The sequence below is a fragment of the Mytilus galloprovincialis genome, chromosome 9 (genome assembly GCF_965363235.1).
Source record: "Mytilus galloprovincialis chromosome 9, xbMytGall1.hap1.1, whole genome shotgun sequence".
NCBI lineage: Eukaryota > Metazoa > Mollusca > Bivalvia > Mytilida > Mytilidae > Mytilus > Mytilus galloprovincialis.
The window spans coordinates 1,086,677-1,103,880 of NC_134846.1; the positions used below are offsets into that span (position 1 = coordinate 1,086,677).

At 31.1% G+C, this 17,204-nt stretch overlaps 1 protein-coding gene across 3 annotated transcripts in view; it reads left to right on the forward strand.

The window, feature by feature from the left end:
* The window catches only part of LOC143044197 (cGMP-dependent protein kinase 1-like), a 110,837-nt gene that overhangs the window by 84,063 nt on the left and 9,570 nt on the right, over positions 1–17,204 (forward strand). For all 3 annotated transcript variants that reach the window (XM_076216094.1, XM_076216095.1, XM_076216097.1), the window contains exons 7-11: positions 913–1,007; positions 12,262–12,333; positions 13,875–13,946; positions 14,278–14,365; positions 17,003–17,142. In XM_076216094.1, the coding sequence (XP_076072209.1) occupies positions 913–1,007; positions 12,262–12,333; positions 13,875–13,946; positions 14,278–14,365; positions 17,003–17,142 (467 nt within the window). The remainder of the gene's footprint in view (positions 1–912; positions 1,008–12,261; positions 12,334–13,874; positions 13,947–14,277; positions 14,366–17,002; positions 17,143–17,204) is intronic.

Here is a 17,204-nt window from a genome sequence, read left to right on the forward strand (position 1 = left end):
GTTCGTTCATTTGATGTTGTTAGGAATAAAACTGAGATAAGTCTTTCCTCTTTAGACTTTAGAGATTCTGCAATCAGAACGTAACACAATATATTTCTATAACATTCAGCTGATACTGATTTCACACAAGTTTAAGTTAATTAGAAGTCTTCAATATCAGATAAAGATGAGCTTTCAATCAGCAAGTGGTCAGGATTAAACTGATTACTTTATCGAGTAATTAGATTGTAAACCAAGATGTATGTTGTCTGGGTAGAATTTATCATATGACTCATATCAACTTCTTTTAGAAATTTAGAATGTAAACTTCGATTTTAAAAACAAATTTTAGTACAATGAAACAATTGTCGAGTTAGTGAACAAGATACAACATGTAAACCATAGGTAAACAACAACTGCCTGGATTTCGTCAAAAAAACATAAACATATACCGCACTTAAACTAGAATGCGAACAATTTCATAATATCATAATACAAATACGAAGACCGACATGTATTTGATGCACTTTTTAAATTAAAATCAAATTTTCTCAGCGGTATGAGTTTAATATAAAAACAAAAGTACCAGTAAAAGGATACAAAAAAGCAGCTCACGAAAACATACACAACGAGATGAAATGGTAACCTTTGAATAAAGATATAACTATTGCATACATTTTATATAGAGCTGCCGTTGCAAAGCAGTTTTCTAGTGATGGCATCAACCCAGTTGTATAGTAATACCAAATAAATAAAACACTTTAAAACAATTGTGTTGCACCAAATGCACATAAACTGGCTAGTGAACATTATTTAAATAAAGAAAACAATGACCACTAATGCAACACATTACTTGATAAGCATGTGCAAATAACGTTATTGTTCCTTAATGTATTTTAAAAATGAATACTTATGGTATGAATAATTGAATAGGTAAAAGTAACAAAAAGAAATTCCAAATCTGGTGAAGAACAAGTTATTCGCCATCTCCAAAGAGGAGACTTCTTCGGGGAAAAGGCATTACAAAGGTAAGTTATTATTAATGGAATTGAAAATATAAGATATATTATCTGGCATCGTATCATTCTTATGTCTTGTATTGTACTCATCTAAAAATTATCTTTGGAAAAAAATATTATTGTCTATCCATGAAATTTGCCATTCAGATTTAATTAAGTTTTTTCATCATCATATCTTGTAAACAACAACTCAAAACATACACGAAAATGCCAGATCACCTTCAAGGCTTAAATGTTATACCTTGAAAAGGTCAAATCATGAAATTTAGATAAGCACGAATATACTAACCATATGTATGATATGAGCTGTATCGGATAGAAATCGATCTTATGAAAATGCTCAAATGCATATAAATGTATAAGACGTCTCATTAAGTAAAGTCTTCTACTTCCATATTAAAAAAGTATAACTCTTTAAAAATAAGGTTTATAATTATGACATAATAACATTATGGAGAAGGTAGGATAAGTCTGTATTTTGATGGAAGTGTGGTTAAATTATCACCAAAGCTTTACATTAAATGTACATTAAGAAATTATTATTTTTAAGATACTTTTACTATTTGAGGGGACAAAAAATAGACTCCCTCAGTTTTTGTTTTGCCATTATTTGTATCTTCGTCATCCTTTTTTTAGATTTAAACATCGGTAAACTTCTATTGCATACTGTTGTTAGATTGAAACATCGGTAAACTTCTATTGCATACTGTTGTTAGATTTAAACATCGGTAAACTTCTATTGCATACTTTTGTTAGATTTAAACATCGGTAAACTTCTATTGCATACTTTTGTTAGATTTAAATATCGGTAAACTTCTATTGCATACTGTTGTTAGATTTAAACATCGGTAAACTTCTATTGCATACTGTTGTTAGATTGAAACATCGGTAAACTTCTATTGCATACTGTTGTTAGATTGAAACATCGGTAAACTTCTATTGCATACTGTTGTTAGGTTTAAACATCGGTAAACTTCTATTGCATACTGTTGTTAGATTTAAACATCGGTAAACTTCTATTGCATACTGTTGTTAGATTTAAACATCGGTAAATTTCTATTGCATACTGTTGTTAGATTTAAACATCGGTAAACTTCTATTGCATACTGTTGTTAGATTTAAACATCGGTAAACTTCTAATGCATACTGTTGTTAGATTTAAACATCGGTAAACTTCTATTGCATACTGTGGTTAGATTTAAACATCGGTAAACTTCTTTTGCATACTGTGGTTAGATTTAAATATCGGTAAACTTCTATTGCATACTGTTGTTAGATTTAAACATCGGTAAACTTCTATTGCATACGGTTGTTAGATTTAAACATCGGTAAACTTCTATTGCATACTGGTGTTAGATTTAAACATCGGTAAACTTCTATTGCATACTGTTGTTAGATTTAAACATCGGTAAACTTCTATTGCATACTGTTGTTAGATTTAAACATCGGTAAACTTCTATTGCATACTTTTGTCAGATTTAAACATCGGTAAACTTCTATTGCATACTTTTGTTAGATTGAAACATCGGTAAACTTCTATTGCATACTGTTGTTAGATTGAAACATCGGTAAACTTCTATTGCATACTGTTGTTAGATTGAAACATCGGTAAACTTCTATTGCATACTGTTGTTAGATTTAAACATCGGTAAACTTCTATTGCATACTGTTGTTATATTTAAACATCGGTAAACTTCTATTGCATACTGTTGTTAGATTTAAATATCGGTAAATTTCTATTGCATACTGTTGTTAGATTTAAACATCGGTAAACTTCTATTGCATACTGTTGTTAGATTTAAATATTGGTAAACTTCTAATGCATACTGTTGTTAGATTTAAACATCGGTAAACTTCTATTGCATACTGTTGTTAGATTTAAACATCGGTAAACTTCTATTGCATACTGTGGTTAGATTTAAATATCGGTAAACTTCTATTGCATACTGTTGTTAGATTTAAAGATCAGTAAACTTCTATTGCATACGGTTGTTAGATTTAAACATCGGTAAACTTCTATTGCATACTTTTGTTAGATTTAAACATCGGTAAACTTCTATTGCATACTGTGGTTAGATTTAGATATCGGTAAACTTCTATTGCATACTTTTGTTAGATTTAAACATCGGTAAACTTCTATTGCATACTGTTGTTAGATTTAAACATCGGTAAACTTCTATTGCATACTGTGGTTATGCAAGTACTATTCGACGAAACGCTTGACTGTTGTTTGCTCTTGTAGAATGATTCCGATTACCGTTTGGTCATGTAATCTGACAACGATGGTGTGGTTGAAAATTTATGACCAAAACCAATATCAAACTGAAACCAAATGTGCAATCGTTTACACTTGGGAAACTTAATTTTTATAACTTTAAACAGATATTATGATATAATCATAGTGATGCACTCAATTTCGTACTTCACTTGGCGTTTTGTACCTTTTTTAATTCGAGTGTCACTGATGATCATCGAGGTACAAAATTATAATCCTAGTATCTATAATGACTTTTTTGGCATATCATTACATGCAGTTTTATATCTAGTTATTGAATGTGCTAGGTGATGATAGAAATAATCTTTATTTCGTTTCGTTTTTTCTTCAATAAAATCAACAAAATTTACAGCAACAAAACATGAGGTTCAAAATATATTTAAGTACAAACCATACACCTTGTGCAGTTCATTTGAGCACATAAACCACTGTCAGTTTTAAATCTAATAGAACACCAAAGGCCCTGTATTCATTTATCATGATCAAAACAAAATGGATTCTTTCTGTGTATTTTACATCAAAAACACATCAAGTTTATTCCTTTTTGTATGATAAGATTACAAGTTTTGGAAATATATAATTTCTATCAAATATATATTCAAAAAACAACTTCTTTGTACAAACACATAAATTCAAGATGAAAGCAATTGTATAATACATGCATCTTACAAGTTTCACTTCTGAGACTTGGATCAAGACGTAATGGGGTTTCTCTGTTAATTTTAAGGGATACTTTCACTTTTATTAATGCACTAAACAGCTCAGATAAAGCGCTTGCAGATTGATTATGCATTCATATTAATCTTTATGGTGTTGTTTGTATTTAATTAAAGTTATTGAACGATGTATATAAAAGTTATTTTCTGGGTTTTAGTATCTTTTGGATGAATTTGATTGCAGATATTAAACGCTTAATTAGATTGGAGAACTTTAATTAAGTACATTTATATTTAGAACGTTAATGTGTCTTTAATTAATCACAAGAAAAACCTGTTAGAAGCGACCAATTTCAGAATCAATAAAATGATATGTATGAACAATATTTATAAAAGAAACAATGTTTGATACTGTTAAATAGGAGATTAAAACATAGACCGAAATAACTGTTATTACAAGACACTAGAAATGGCTTGATGCTCGCCATACATTACCATTTTTTAAAGGAATTTGAGCTTATTTTGTACTGTTAATAATTATTACAATTAAAGCTCTCCAAAAGCAGTTTATTAAACTCAAACTACCTAATAAGAGAAGGGTTAAATGCATAGAAATATACAAATTGCAATTTAAACAATATTATAATGAAATGTCTTTAAAGCGCTTCTTGTTTGTTTATTATTTGTTCTGCACAGATCAAACCAATATAAAGATAAGTATACAGAGAGTCAAGTAACAACATTAAACATGTTAACCTTGTGACTCTTATTTGTTTTTGAACGGTGCAATAAATAGAAGTTTGATCAAAGAATCTGTGCCGATGTTTGACTGACGGTTGAAAATAGATTACCAATCGAACTGATAATTTATTGCTGATAGAGATAAATGTATATTAAGTGTTCTCTTCAAGTGAGTCATTTTTGTGAGGTTAGAAATAAATATGATTTGGTATAAATAGCTTACTCTACCTTCACCTCTTAACATTTTCTTCAAATTGTCATAACATATAATTTGTATAGACACATTTCATGCAATACTATCATTACACAAGACCATCTGTCGGTAGATTCATATTCTACTAATATTATCACAGAATCGAATAGCGAACCATACGAATAAGTATTAACGGTTTAACAAATGTTTATTTAAACAGCAATTTGATTACATGTTCAGTTTACAGTCAACTCTTCTTTAAATGTCTTATTTATAATTGGTAAAGCTTTTAAATCCCTCTTGTCTAAAACATTATGATTAGTGGTAATAGAGACTATCAAAGATCTACCTCCCAAAATTCATTGAGTTACTTAACATGTATTTTAATACTCATTTGAACATGGAGTTCCTTAGATTTTCTGCAATATGATTGGCGATTATTGAACCTTATAGAATGCAATTTATGCACGTCCCAATACAACACAATTTTGAAAGTTGTGTCGAGAGAGCATGTGCCCCTGATGTAGGATGTCTTCAGTTCGATTCCCAGCTAGATTTTGACAAATAATTTGAAATTAATATTGTCTGTAAAGATGTCATACCTCAGTTTCTTTATAAACTAACCACAAAGAGAAAGATTTAAGACAATTCAAAGTATTTAGAAGTAGGAAATGTTTTCCAAACTGTGACTTGGTTGGAGATTTGTCTCATTGACACTCATACCACATCTTCCTTTTTTTTAAAAAAATTATGAGACATGGGATATTTAGACCCGATAAAGACTTCATCTAAGATAAAAACAGATGATATTGACCATTTAATAATTATGAGAGCAAACAATTTTCCTTCTAATCCATAATATGGCCTTGATATAAACTTGTGATAGATTGCTTCTCATCAATGCCTCTTGAAAACAATTTAAAAAAAAAGGAAGATGTGGTATGAGTGTCAATGAGACAAATCTCCAACCAAGTCACAGTTTGGATTATGGATTAGAAAATGTGTTTTCAGTGTATATTGGTAGCTTTTGTACAGGGAAAAATATTTGTGGGGTAAAATGAGTTTCAAAGATAAGGGATACAAAACGAAATTGAAAGAAGAAAAGCAAAAAAAAAATCCTAATCGTGAAATTTTAAGATAATTATGCAAAAATGTGAATTCAAAGTAAGGCATATATTACACCCTTTGTAATCTGTAATCAAAATCGTGTAACGGTCTATCAGATTAAAGGGGTCTCCTCTACCTTCAGACTAATGATCTACCTCTGTCTAATTGTTTTTCAAGAGGCATTGATGAGAAGCAATCTATCACAAGTGTATATCAAGGCCATATTGTAATAATGAGAAAACATGTGGAACAAATCGTGCATTTTAAAGTACTTTCCTAACGAGAAATTTTAAAACTGTCGAGACAGAAAAATAGCTGATTATCACAATTTATAACAAATCAAAAGTGCTTAAATCTGGCATTGGCTTACTTAAAGAGTTACCTCCTAGTCTGTATTATGGATTAGAAGGAAAATTGTTTGCTCTCATAATTATTAAATGGTCAATATCATCTGTTTTTTTATCTTAGATGAAGTCTTTATCGGGTCTAAATATCCCATGTCTCATAATTTTTTTAAAAAAATAGGAAGATGTGGTATGAGTGTCAATGAGACAAATCTCCAACCAAGTCACAATTTGTAAAAGTAAACCATTATAGGTAAAAGTACTTTCTTCAACACGGAGCCTTGGCTCACACCGAACAGCAAATTATGAAGGCCCCAAAAAATCACTAGTGCATTCAAACGGGTAAACCAACGATCTAATCTATATAAAAAACGAGAAACGAGAAACAGTTATGAACCACGTCAACAATTGTTTACATCCCACCACGATTATCCTTGGTGATTTACTAAAAACACTATTCTTTGTGGTATATCAACATACGTCATATTTGATAATCATATTTGGTGACGTTTCAACATATCTTTTCGTTGGTAATCGACCAACATACAGTATATTGGGTGATATTCCAATATTCACCACTCTGTGTGTTTACCAAACTCTTGAATTAAATTAATACCTAACTCTTTGTATGCAAAATCCAATAGACATTAATATATCAGGATTTTTACAGGAGTTGTAACTCCTTGTATTGTGCCTTTAGTGGAATACATAATCTTTTTGTAAGTGCAAAATATTGATTCTAAAAATTGCAAAAGGAAACACGCAAATTGCTAACTTTATTATTATTGACGTATGAAGTATTACACTTATCAGCAATTTACTTTCTTTTATATATATTAATATGTTTTGCAGTGTAATGATATGTTTTAATGATAACAACGAAAAACAATTTAGCTGCGGTTTTATGTTACTGCTTTTTCATTAGATGCGTAAGTACTTACATAGCGATGGCACGAAATGCAAAATTGATCTAATTACAACTTGCGATCACCTTGGATGCTTAAAAAATAAACGGAATGGCTTTTATTATCGTCATAGAATTGGTTTTTTTTCCCTAGACATTTAAAGTGTTAATTTTTATACGACCACAAAAATTTTTTTGGTCGTATATTGGTATGACGTTGGCGTCGTCGTCTGCGTCGTCGTCGTCGTCGTCGTCCGAATACTTTTAGTTTTCGCCCTCTAACTTTAGTAAAAGTGAGAAATTTTAACACAAGGTTTATGACCACAAAAGGAAGGTTGGGATTGATTTTGGGAATTGAGGTCCCAACAGTTTAGGAATTAGGGGCAAAAAAGGGGCCCAAATAAGCATTATTCTTGGTTTTCGCACCATAACTTTAGTATAAGTAAATAGAAATCTATGAAATTTAAACACAAGGTGTATGACCATAAAAGGAAGGTTGGGTTTGATTTTGGGAGTTTTGGTCCTAACAGTTTAGGAATAAGGGGCCCAAAGGGTCCAAAACTGAACTTTGTTTGATTTCAACAAAAATTGAATAATTGGGGTTCTTTGATACGCCGAATCTAACTGTGTATGTAGATTCTTAATTTTTGGTCCCGTTTTCAAATTGGTCTACATTAAGGTCTAAAGGGTCCAAAATTAAACTTAGTTAGATTTTAACAAAAAATGAATCCTTGGGGTTCTTTGATATGCTGAATCTAAAAATGTACTTAGATTTTTGATTATTGACCTAGTTTTCAAGTTGGTCCAAATCGGGGTCCAAAATTAAACTTTGTTTGATTTCATCAAAAATTTAATAATTGGGGTTCTTTGATATGCCAAATCTAACTGTGTATGTAGATTCTTAATTTTTGGTCCCGTTTTCAAATTAGTCTACATTAAGATCCAAAGGGTCCAAAATTAAACTAAGTTTGATTTTAACAAAATTTGTATTCTTGGGCTTTTTTGATATGCTGAATTTAAACATGTACCTAGATTTTTGATTATGGGCCCAGTTTTCAAGTAGGTTCAAATCAGGATCCAAAATTATTATATTAAGTATTGTGCAATAGCAAGAAATTTTCAATTGCACAGTATTCAGCAATAGCAAGAAATCTTCAATTGCACAGTATTGTGCAATAGCAAGAAATTTTCAATTGCACAGTATTGCGCAATAGCAAGAAATCTTCAATTGCACAGTATTGTGCAATAGCAAATATTTTCAATTGCACCGTAAATGACAATGTAAATATTGTGTATATCTGTTAACATTTTGATTCAATCTGTAACATTTGCTGTTCTAACCTAGAACTTACGTCTATAGCAGTTATGTATAGATTGAAATGAGTACTTGCTATTTGTCTTTTTTATTATGGTTACATGTATATCCCATGTGCTTCTTATCAATCACATTGTTACATTATATTACATGTACCTAACCCCCTTACCAAAAATAACTGTTTTATTGTCCTTTGTGCTGACATTAGCCTTTTAAACATGCACACTAGAATGTAAAAAACATGCATTCTCTCGTACATTTAATGAGAGTGTATCGAATACTTAGTCAATGTTACGTCATGACTGATGTTATGAGTGGTTTGATGTACATGAGGGATCTAAGACTACAACTCCCTCGTTGACAGATATGTCATTTGCTTTAATAAGGTTTTCATGACGAACCTCCTAACTGCCATGATATGATACAGTGTTTGTATATTTGATATCTTTTGATTATTTGTATGGTTGGGTTACAGTCTCAGTAATATAAACCCCCTTTCCAATCCTCTCATTGATGTAAGAAAATGAGGAGACCACAACAACCAATAAAAAATCTCTAGAAATATTAAATAGTTCATTTCTATATATGTTAGTGATTTTTTTATTCACATCAGTATTCCTGTTTTCCATTTGTTTTCCTTTAGTTGTTGATGTGTGTCCCTCAGTTTTAGTTATATCCCGAATTTGCTTTCTCTCAGTCGATTTGTGACCTTTGATACATGGTAACTACTGTTGCCTTTATTTAATAATACGTCTTTTATGGAACAACTGAAAGACTACTATATACTGTCCGTTAAAAATCCGGCGAGGTAGCTAAAACGTTACAGGTATGAACTTTGCATTACAGCGTAATCGACAGTTACAGTTACTGCAGAAGAGTTTCATGAAAGTTCATTCGAACTAGGCCAGTGTTAATTGATGTTTACAGTTATGTAACTAACGTTTGATCTTCGCATTTTTACAAAATAATTCAATAATACTTTCCATCAATTGAAAACAGTGTTAAAACATATATATTTATAGTCGTTACAAATCAACAGCAGATGCAATGACAGACAAATGTACTCTTACTTTGGAATCTATTTAAGTAAGATAATTAAAGCTTGATTAGATGTCTGAAATTGTTAATTACCAGATAGGTGACATTTTATTCTCTCTTTTTTATTAGAAATGTGTCATATAACATATATAGCTCTTATAAATCATATATCTTGTAAAACCGTGATGGAAAGAGGCACCAGTTTTTGTTTGAACTTGTATATCTACAATTTATGGAATTCCAAATTCGTAGCAACTTGTTGTAAAGTGTCTTTTTCTCGCGAAATAGTTTTGGCCTATTCATCACGAGTTTGTGCCTAATTTTTGGATTCTTGATTGAATAAAATTTAATTCCTGTTCACTGATCTCTACATTGCTCTATATAAACGCCTCTGTGATGGATCTTTTCGCGTATACGTTATATGAAAAAAGTCATCATCATAGATGTACTAATTTCAGCTACAGTCAGATATACTCATGGTTGACGATAATAAAATTGAGAATGGAAATGGGGAATGTGCCAAAGAGACAACAACCCGACCATTGCAAAAAACAACGGCAGAAGGTCACCAACAGGTCTTCAATGCAGCGAGAATCTCCTGCACCCAAAGGCGTCCCTCAGCTGGCCCCTAAACAAATATATACTAGTTCAGTGATAATGAACGCTATACTAATTTCCAAATTGTACACAAGAAACTAAAATTAAAATAATACAAGACTAACAAAGGCCAGAGGCTCCTGACTTGGGACAGGCGCATGCATCGCCACCAATATTCGTATATTCTAATTGATTTGCTAATAGTGTAAAAAGTAAATGTTGTTTAAATGTGTATCTGTTACTTTGTTAGACAGATTTTTTTTTTAAGTTTTGAAAGTTAAATGTGTCTAGCAAACCTTAAGAATGTACATACAAACATAAATTTCCTACAAAGGTTCGTTCAACAAACCTTTAATTTTCGTTTGAAATAAAATAAAGATGTTTAAAACATATTTGACAAATGATATTTCTTAGAAAGCGTATTGATTTCATTCCAGCTAAGAGCATATTTCAAATTAATATACTTTTAACATATATCTTTTAACATGTGTTATTCCTTTTAAATTGTGTGAAGATAAAAGGTTTGTTTACATCTAGGGTTTATCTACTTATCCTATATGTTTCTTATCACTTTGATGAAGAAGAAAAAACCTGGTTGACGATGTAAACAAAATAACCAGGTGATATGGCATGTACTCATTAAAATCGCAGAATATAATAAATCTACGTGTTTGTCCTTATAGGACATGAATTCGAACAATACATGACTGTAACTAGCTGAATAATACCCCAATTGCTACTATTCTAGTAGACGAAAGGTGATTGTTTAACATGTACTATATTGGAACTGAACGTTGGAAATACGTATATGTTTACGTACGAAACACTTACTCGTACAAACAATATATCAACAGTGGCTTTGTCTCTTTTCATCTCTTTCTTTGAGTATGAGTATGAGTATATGTATTTTTAAGTGAAATGCTTTGAAAAACAATCTTCAGTATAGAAGTAAGTGGCACAACTGACATTCTTTGACATCACCTCCATCCCATCTTCAAAGTTAAAAAAATTAAAAACGGAAAGGGCTTTTAAAGTACATTCTGGAGAATTAATGATAGATAAAGTTGAATGTAAAGAAAGGATGCGTAACATGCAAAATAAAAATTAAAATGTTAATCGGTCATTTGTTGCATATGTAAGATAAGAATTCTGCATGGTTGCCTTGTATCACACCATATTAAAGTACAATTGGTAGTTGAAATTAGGTGCATAAAAAATATACTATGATAATTAAGTGCAAAATTAATGAACAATAACTATTGGCTCACAATGTAATTTATCATGATAGCTCGCATAATGCATCTCACCTCTAGTGACAACTGCAATCATATGCAAACCAGTCTCATTAGAAAACATCAAAACAGAAAAATAGGACAACAATAAAAGCTTACTCATATAAGATGATTATCTACATGGTTTTTGATGGTGATTTACTTTAAAGCGCGGTACTAAACTGTTGCTGTTGTGCTCTAATGTCACCTGCACTCAATAAGCTTATCTTTCTGAAAGTTGTATTCTGTCTGTACATAAACCTCTTATGAAGTTGGCCATGTAATATGCTAGGAATCTAATAGAAACAAACAAAAACAAGTTTTTATTATCTGAACGTATCTGAGTGTTGTGATATTTTTTGCATTTGTGTTCAAAATCCCAGTTTTTTGTTGTTGCACTGATTGGTTATGCAAACTGATGTACACGAAGTTACTTCAAAGAGTTTATTTTATGTAATATAGAGTTTGACGCGGATATAAAACTAACATGCAAGTTTATAAAAAACTAGAACAAAATTACCGATCTTTGAGGTTAATTTCAAACGTGGAAGTCTTTAAAAACTGATAAAACGAAATATTAAATTGTATAACTTAATGGAACGAACGAAGATCATTATTCCTTAGACATGTACCTCAAGTCCCAAATCCTATTTATTTCATATCCTTTGAATCGTGCTTGTTCATTCAAGTTATTGATAGAAAGTATAATCGTCACCGTTTTCATCAAACTTTAAATTTATCAAAAATAATTTTGAAATTCACGACAAATTAAACTTTAGACTCAAACTCCATTCTTGCCTAAACATTGCTCTTTTTTTACAGTGAGGATATACGAACTGCCAATGTGGTTGTCGCAGATCCCGCCGGTGTGGAATGTCTAGTCATAGACAGAGAGTAAGTATCCTATTGATTGTTAATTGTCAGATAATAATAACAAATATTCATTTTATATTGATGTAATTAGGACGATAATAAGCGATCATTTTCTGAGGTTTCTAAACTAGTGATATTTTCTGAAAACTGGAACTTGCAGAAAACATTTAAGATATTTATTTTATATTGCAATGAGTATGGCAATAATTAGCGGTCGTTGTCTTTAGCTTAACCGATTTTGTTGTCGTAAATCTAGCTATATAGATTATGCATAAAGCATTTTAAAAAAGAATATTTTTAAGCGAACAAGACGATGTCTTTACTTATACAATTATCCATTATTCTGGAACACATCATTATTTCAAAACAAAGAAGATAATTTACTTATAAGTTGCACGTAGAGAGGACGGAGGCAGGAGTTTTGCTTTCTTTTTAGTTTTAAACTATGATAATCACAAACGCCATATGCCTTATATAAACATTCTAAGATGATTCCACCACAGCTTGTCTTACTCTGCAAAGTAATGATTTGAAGATGTTAACAATTTTAATTCAAAACATAGATAGTCAGTCACAGTGGAATAGCATATCTTTTGAACATGTTTAATTTCACGAATTTTTAGATTAACTGTGTTTCATTGCATACGAATTAAGAGTTTTGTACCTCTTCGTAGAAATTAAAAGGAGAGATAAAACCATTTTCCCACTGTGGTGGTGTGGTGCTTTAATGGTTTCTAATCTCCAATGAGCAATTAAACTCCATGTTTCATGTTCGAAATAAACATGTTTTGAACATTTTATTTGGTTCGTTATGGTTGTTAAAAAGTGCAGTTCAATAGCGATGCACATTAGCATGTTCCATGGTGAATTTCTTAATTAAACTTGTGTAGTGATCTGTCAATGCTTTAGTTATAATTCTTCCAGGTTGTGTGCACTTTTATTTTGCAAATCAAAGCTTGTATGTTCGCGTTACAGGTCGGAAATCATTGCAATAGGAATAGATTCATGAGCTCCTAACTTCATTTCAGCAACATTGATCTCAGCTTTTAGTTTTCGAAGAAGTGATATAGTAAATATTTCTAGGGGCGCATAACACTTATGGGAGTTACCTCTTTAAAGATAAGCAAAAAATGTTTAATAACATATTATGAGTAAAGATTAATTAAGCCTTTCAAAGATCATAATAAGTGTTTGTCAAGCTGATTTATATCCGATGAAGTTATTCATGTAAATTTTGTGGTTCCAACTTCTAATTTTTTTTTTGTCAACTGGTCAAAGTAAATATTTTATAAATATCAAACGAGTCAAATGTATTCTAGTCAATGTGTTTGGTACCCTCTTAGAGTTCAAAACGTATGACAAAATGACGAATTAATTAGTTAAAAAGGAATGAAGATTATTCTTTTAATATTTTCTCGCAATGTTATTGTAGTTATTTTAAACAGTAAAGATGTTATCAACTATCAACGGCAGTGTTGCAGTGTTAGTATTGTTCCCTTCAAGCTATCTTACAGAAGTCGTATTGATATACCAATGATTATTTTTCATTTTCTCATTTGTAGGTCTTATTGTCAATTAATTAGCGACTTTGACGTCCTTAAGAAAGTATACGAAGATGACGAAGAACACACATCGTAAGTAAACTAATGTAGTTTGGTACATACTGTGACGTATTTTATGTCATTGTATTTTATGATCCACAATCAAAACTCTATGGTTGTGTGTCGTTGGTTGTTTTTTACAAAGCTTAACACCATTTAATAACACTTAACATGTTTAACACTCAGTTTTCGGATAATTAAGACATTTACTAGAAACTATGTTGTTTTGTCTTTCGTTTACTTGTTAACCAGGTCGTCGCGGTTTATATGAATTACACACCTAGCCAATAGTTTGAGAGAAAATAATTTCTTATGGCTTCTGTCACAGTATCCATAATAAAACATTTTCTGTGTTATATTTCAGATTTGATGCCGAGTTTACAAAGTTGAAATTGAGCGATCTCAGTATAGTTGCAACACTGGGTGTTGGTGGCTTTGGAAGAGTTGAACTGGTAAGCGTAACATAAACGAGTATAATTTTGTACATTTTCGAAGCTATTCCGCTGTAATCGTTTGTTAATTAAATTGACCAACTCGGTTTTTTAATGGAAGATTTTTTTCATAACTTTTGTATGCCTTTTTACCACTACATGTATATATAACTATGATAGAAAAACTTTTGTTTTCCTAGTCTCTTTATACTAACTTGAATTTATCTGTAGCATTGATCCTTTAAATATGCGTCTTGTTCTTAAAAATTTTCCTATTAGAACATAGTTTTGAAAAAGTCGGTTTACAGTATAAATTCGAGATTCCGGGGAGAAAAATCACCTCCTTGTCAGTGCCAGGTGCAATTAGTATATTAAATTCAACTTTTTTGCAGTTGCTTTCAATTAAATAAAACAAATATATTGAGAATTTGTTCCATAAATTCCTTCCAGATGTCAAAACAATGTTTTGTTTTTCTTTTGTTCTATTAAATTCAAGAATGTATTACTTGTTGCCAAGAGAAATATGTCTTCACAAGAAAGTCTTGTACATTTCAAATCAATTGCTTATCATATGTTATCTCTTGTTATTTGGCATATTTTTAAAAGGATTGTTCTGATACTGAACAGTTCAATGTCAAATAGAGTTTATATTGATAGTAAGTTAAAAAAAAAAAACCTTTGCAATTCGCTTTCTGCTCACTTGTGATATTAAGTTTGATATCACCTGAGTGTCAGAATGTTATTGAACGAGTCACATAGATATATTGGCTACTACAACATTGTGTCTTATAAATTGAAGCCATATCACAGAAAATGTGTGTAAAATTTGTCTTCGCTTTTGCTGATGATATCTTCATATATGGGTCAAATCTGATATTATTACATTGTCAAGAGTTCCTATTGCACCAAACTTGAACTTTTGGTATCCAGAATGTTTCGTTTAACTTTCAGTTGTACTTGACTTCTTTGTAACCCTTGTTTATGCACTTTCTGTTTGATTAAAGTATTATCTGTGTATCTAAGGGTATATCTCCACTTTGAACCTAATCGTTCAGAAACAAATCTACACGCACTTCATCAAGTGCAGTCTGGACTTATCTCAGCATCAAAGACTGTATGGTTGGTTTGTGTTCACTGATAAGACAAGAACTGTTAATTAGCTAGAACTTAACATTCATTAAACTTTACATTATCACTCCTTCCCTTTGGTATATCTGCTTACAGGGGTTCATGGCAGTCTCATTATACTGTTGTTATTAAAATTGATAGCTAACATGCTGTATAGAATACAATATTTATATAGATCTAACGTACATATACTTTTAAGTGAATACACATGTTAATTTGTAATGCTTTATTCTTTATCGATTTTGCATTGTGCATTTGGTTGGGCAATGGCTGAACCAAACTGGCTTTTTTTAAATTACATGGTGTCCATTTGTTGATATAACATTTACGGTACTAATTTTCCTGCACCAGATTCGCATTTCGACAATACATGTCTTTTCAGTGATGCTCGTGGCCAAAATATTTGAAATCCAAAGCTTATATAAAAGATGAAAAGCTATAATTCAAAAGATCCAAAAAGTATAGCCAAATCCGTGAAAGGAATTAGAGCTTTGCATGAGGGAGATACATTCCTTAATTTATAATAATTTCTAACATTTTGTAACAGCAAATTTTAATAACACAAAAAATCGGTGTTTCTATGCCAGTATCAAAGTACTGGCTCCTGGGATGGTGATACCCTCGGACTAACAGTCCAACAGCAGAGGCATCGACCCAGTGGTAGTAATTAATAATAATTATATTCAGTGGGGGTTACAAAGTTTGTATTCTTCTTTTTCTTTGATTTAATACCTGTACTGTAGTTTGTGCGATACATTAAGAAAGATCGATGAGTTAAGCAGTTCTGGGAATTTATAACCGCTTTTGTCGTGTCTAAGTTTTGACTTTGAATTTTGATTTTTGAGTCCATTGGAGAGTTAAACCTTCAAATTATGAGCTTCTTCATTTTACTATCCTCAATGCTCTTCAACTTTGTATTTGTTTGGCTTTGTATCTATTTTGATCTGAGCGTCACTGATGAGTCTTATGTACTATTTACTAATTCCAGGTTTAATTCAATTGTAGATGATATCATTACAGCCTTTGCATCTATGTTTAAGATTTGTTCTGAACATCGGATTACGTATTAAACATCACTAGCTTTCAACTTTTTTGTTTTGAGTGTTCAAAGTACATGTAAATTCTATAATACACATCAAAGGCACGAAAATTACAAAGTGCTATTTCCACTTTCTGCGTTTATATTTGTAACATAGATACACTATGTTTAACCCACTATTTTCTTCTGAAATGCCTTTTTAAAGTCATGAACTGGACAGTTGCTTTCCGTTCGTTTGAAATAGTCACGAGTTTGATTTTGTCTGGTTGAATGAACTTTATCCTTTTTGAAATTTACCCTGGAGTTCGACATTTTTACTAATACTTTCTTCCTATGTAAAGTTATATGATGTTATTTGGGTTGATGTATGTAATAACATAGACGGTGCTAATTTTACTGCACCAGATGCGCATTTCGACAATACATGTCTCTTCATTGATGCTCTATCTGATGTATCTGATGTCAGAGTACATTTTGGTTTCTTTTTTTAGGTTCAAGTTAACAATGACAGTAGCAGAACATTTGCCTTGAAAATTTTAAAGAAACATCATATAGTAGAAACACGTCAACAAGAACATATCATGAATGAAAAGAAAATTATGTCAGAATCGAGAACAGATTTTATAGTTAGGTAAGTATATCCAATAGATACTGATTTTTTCAATTTCAGTATATCAAAATAATGTCAAGAGA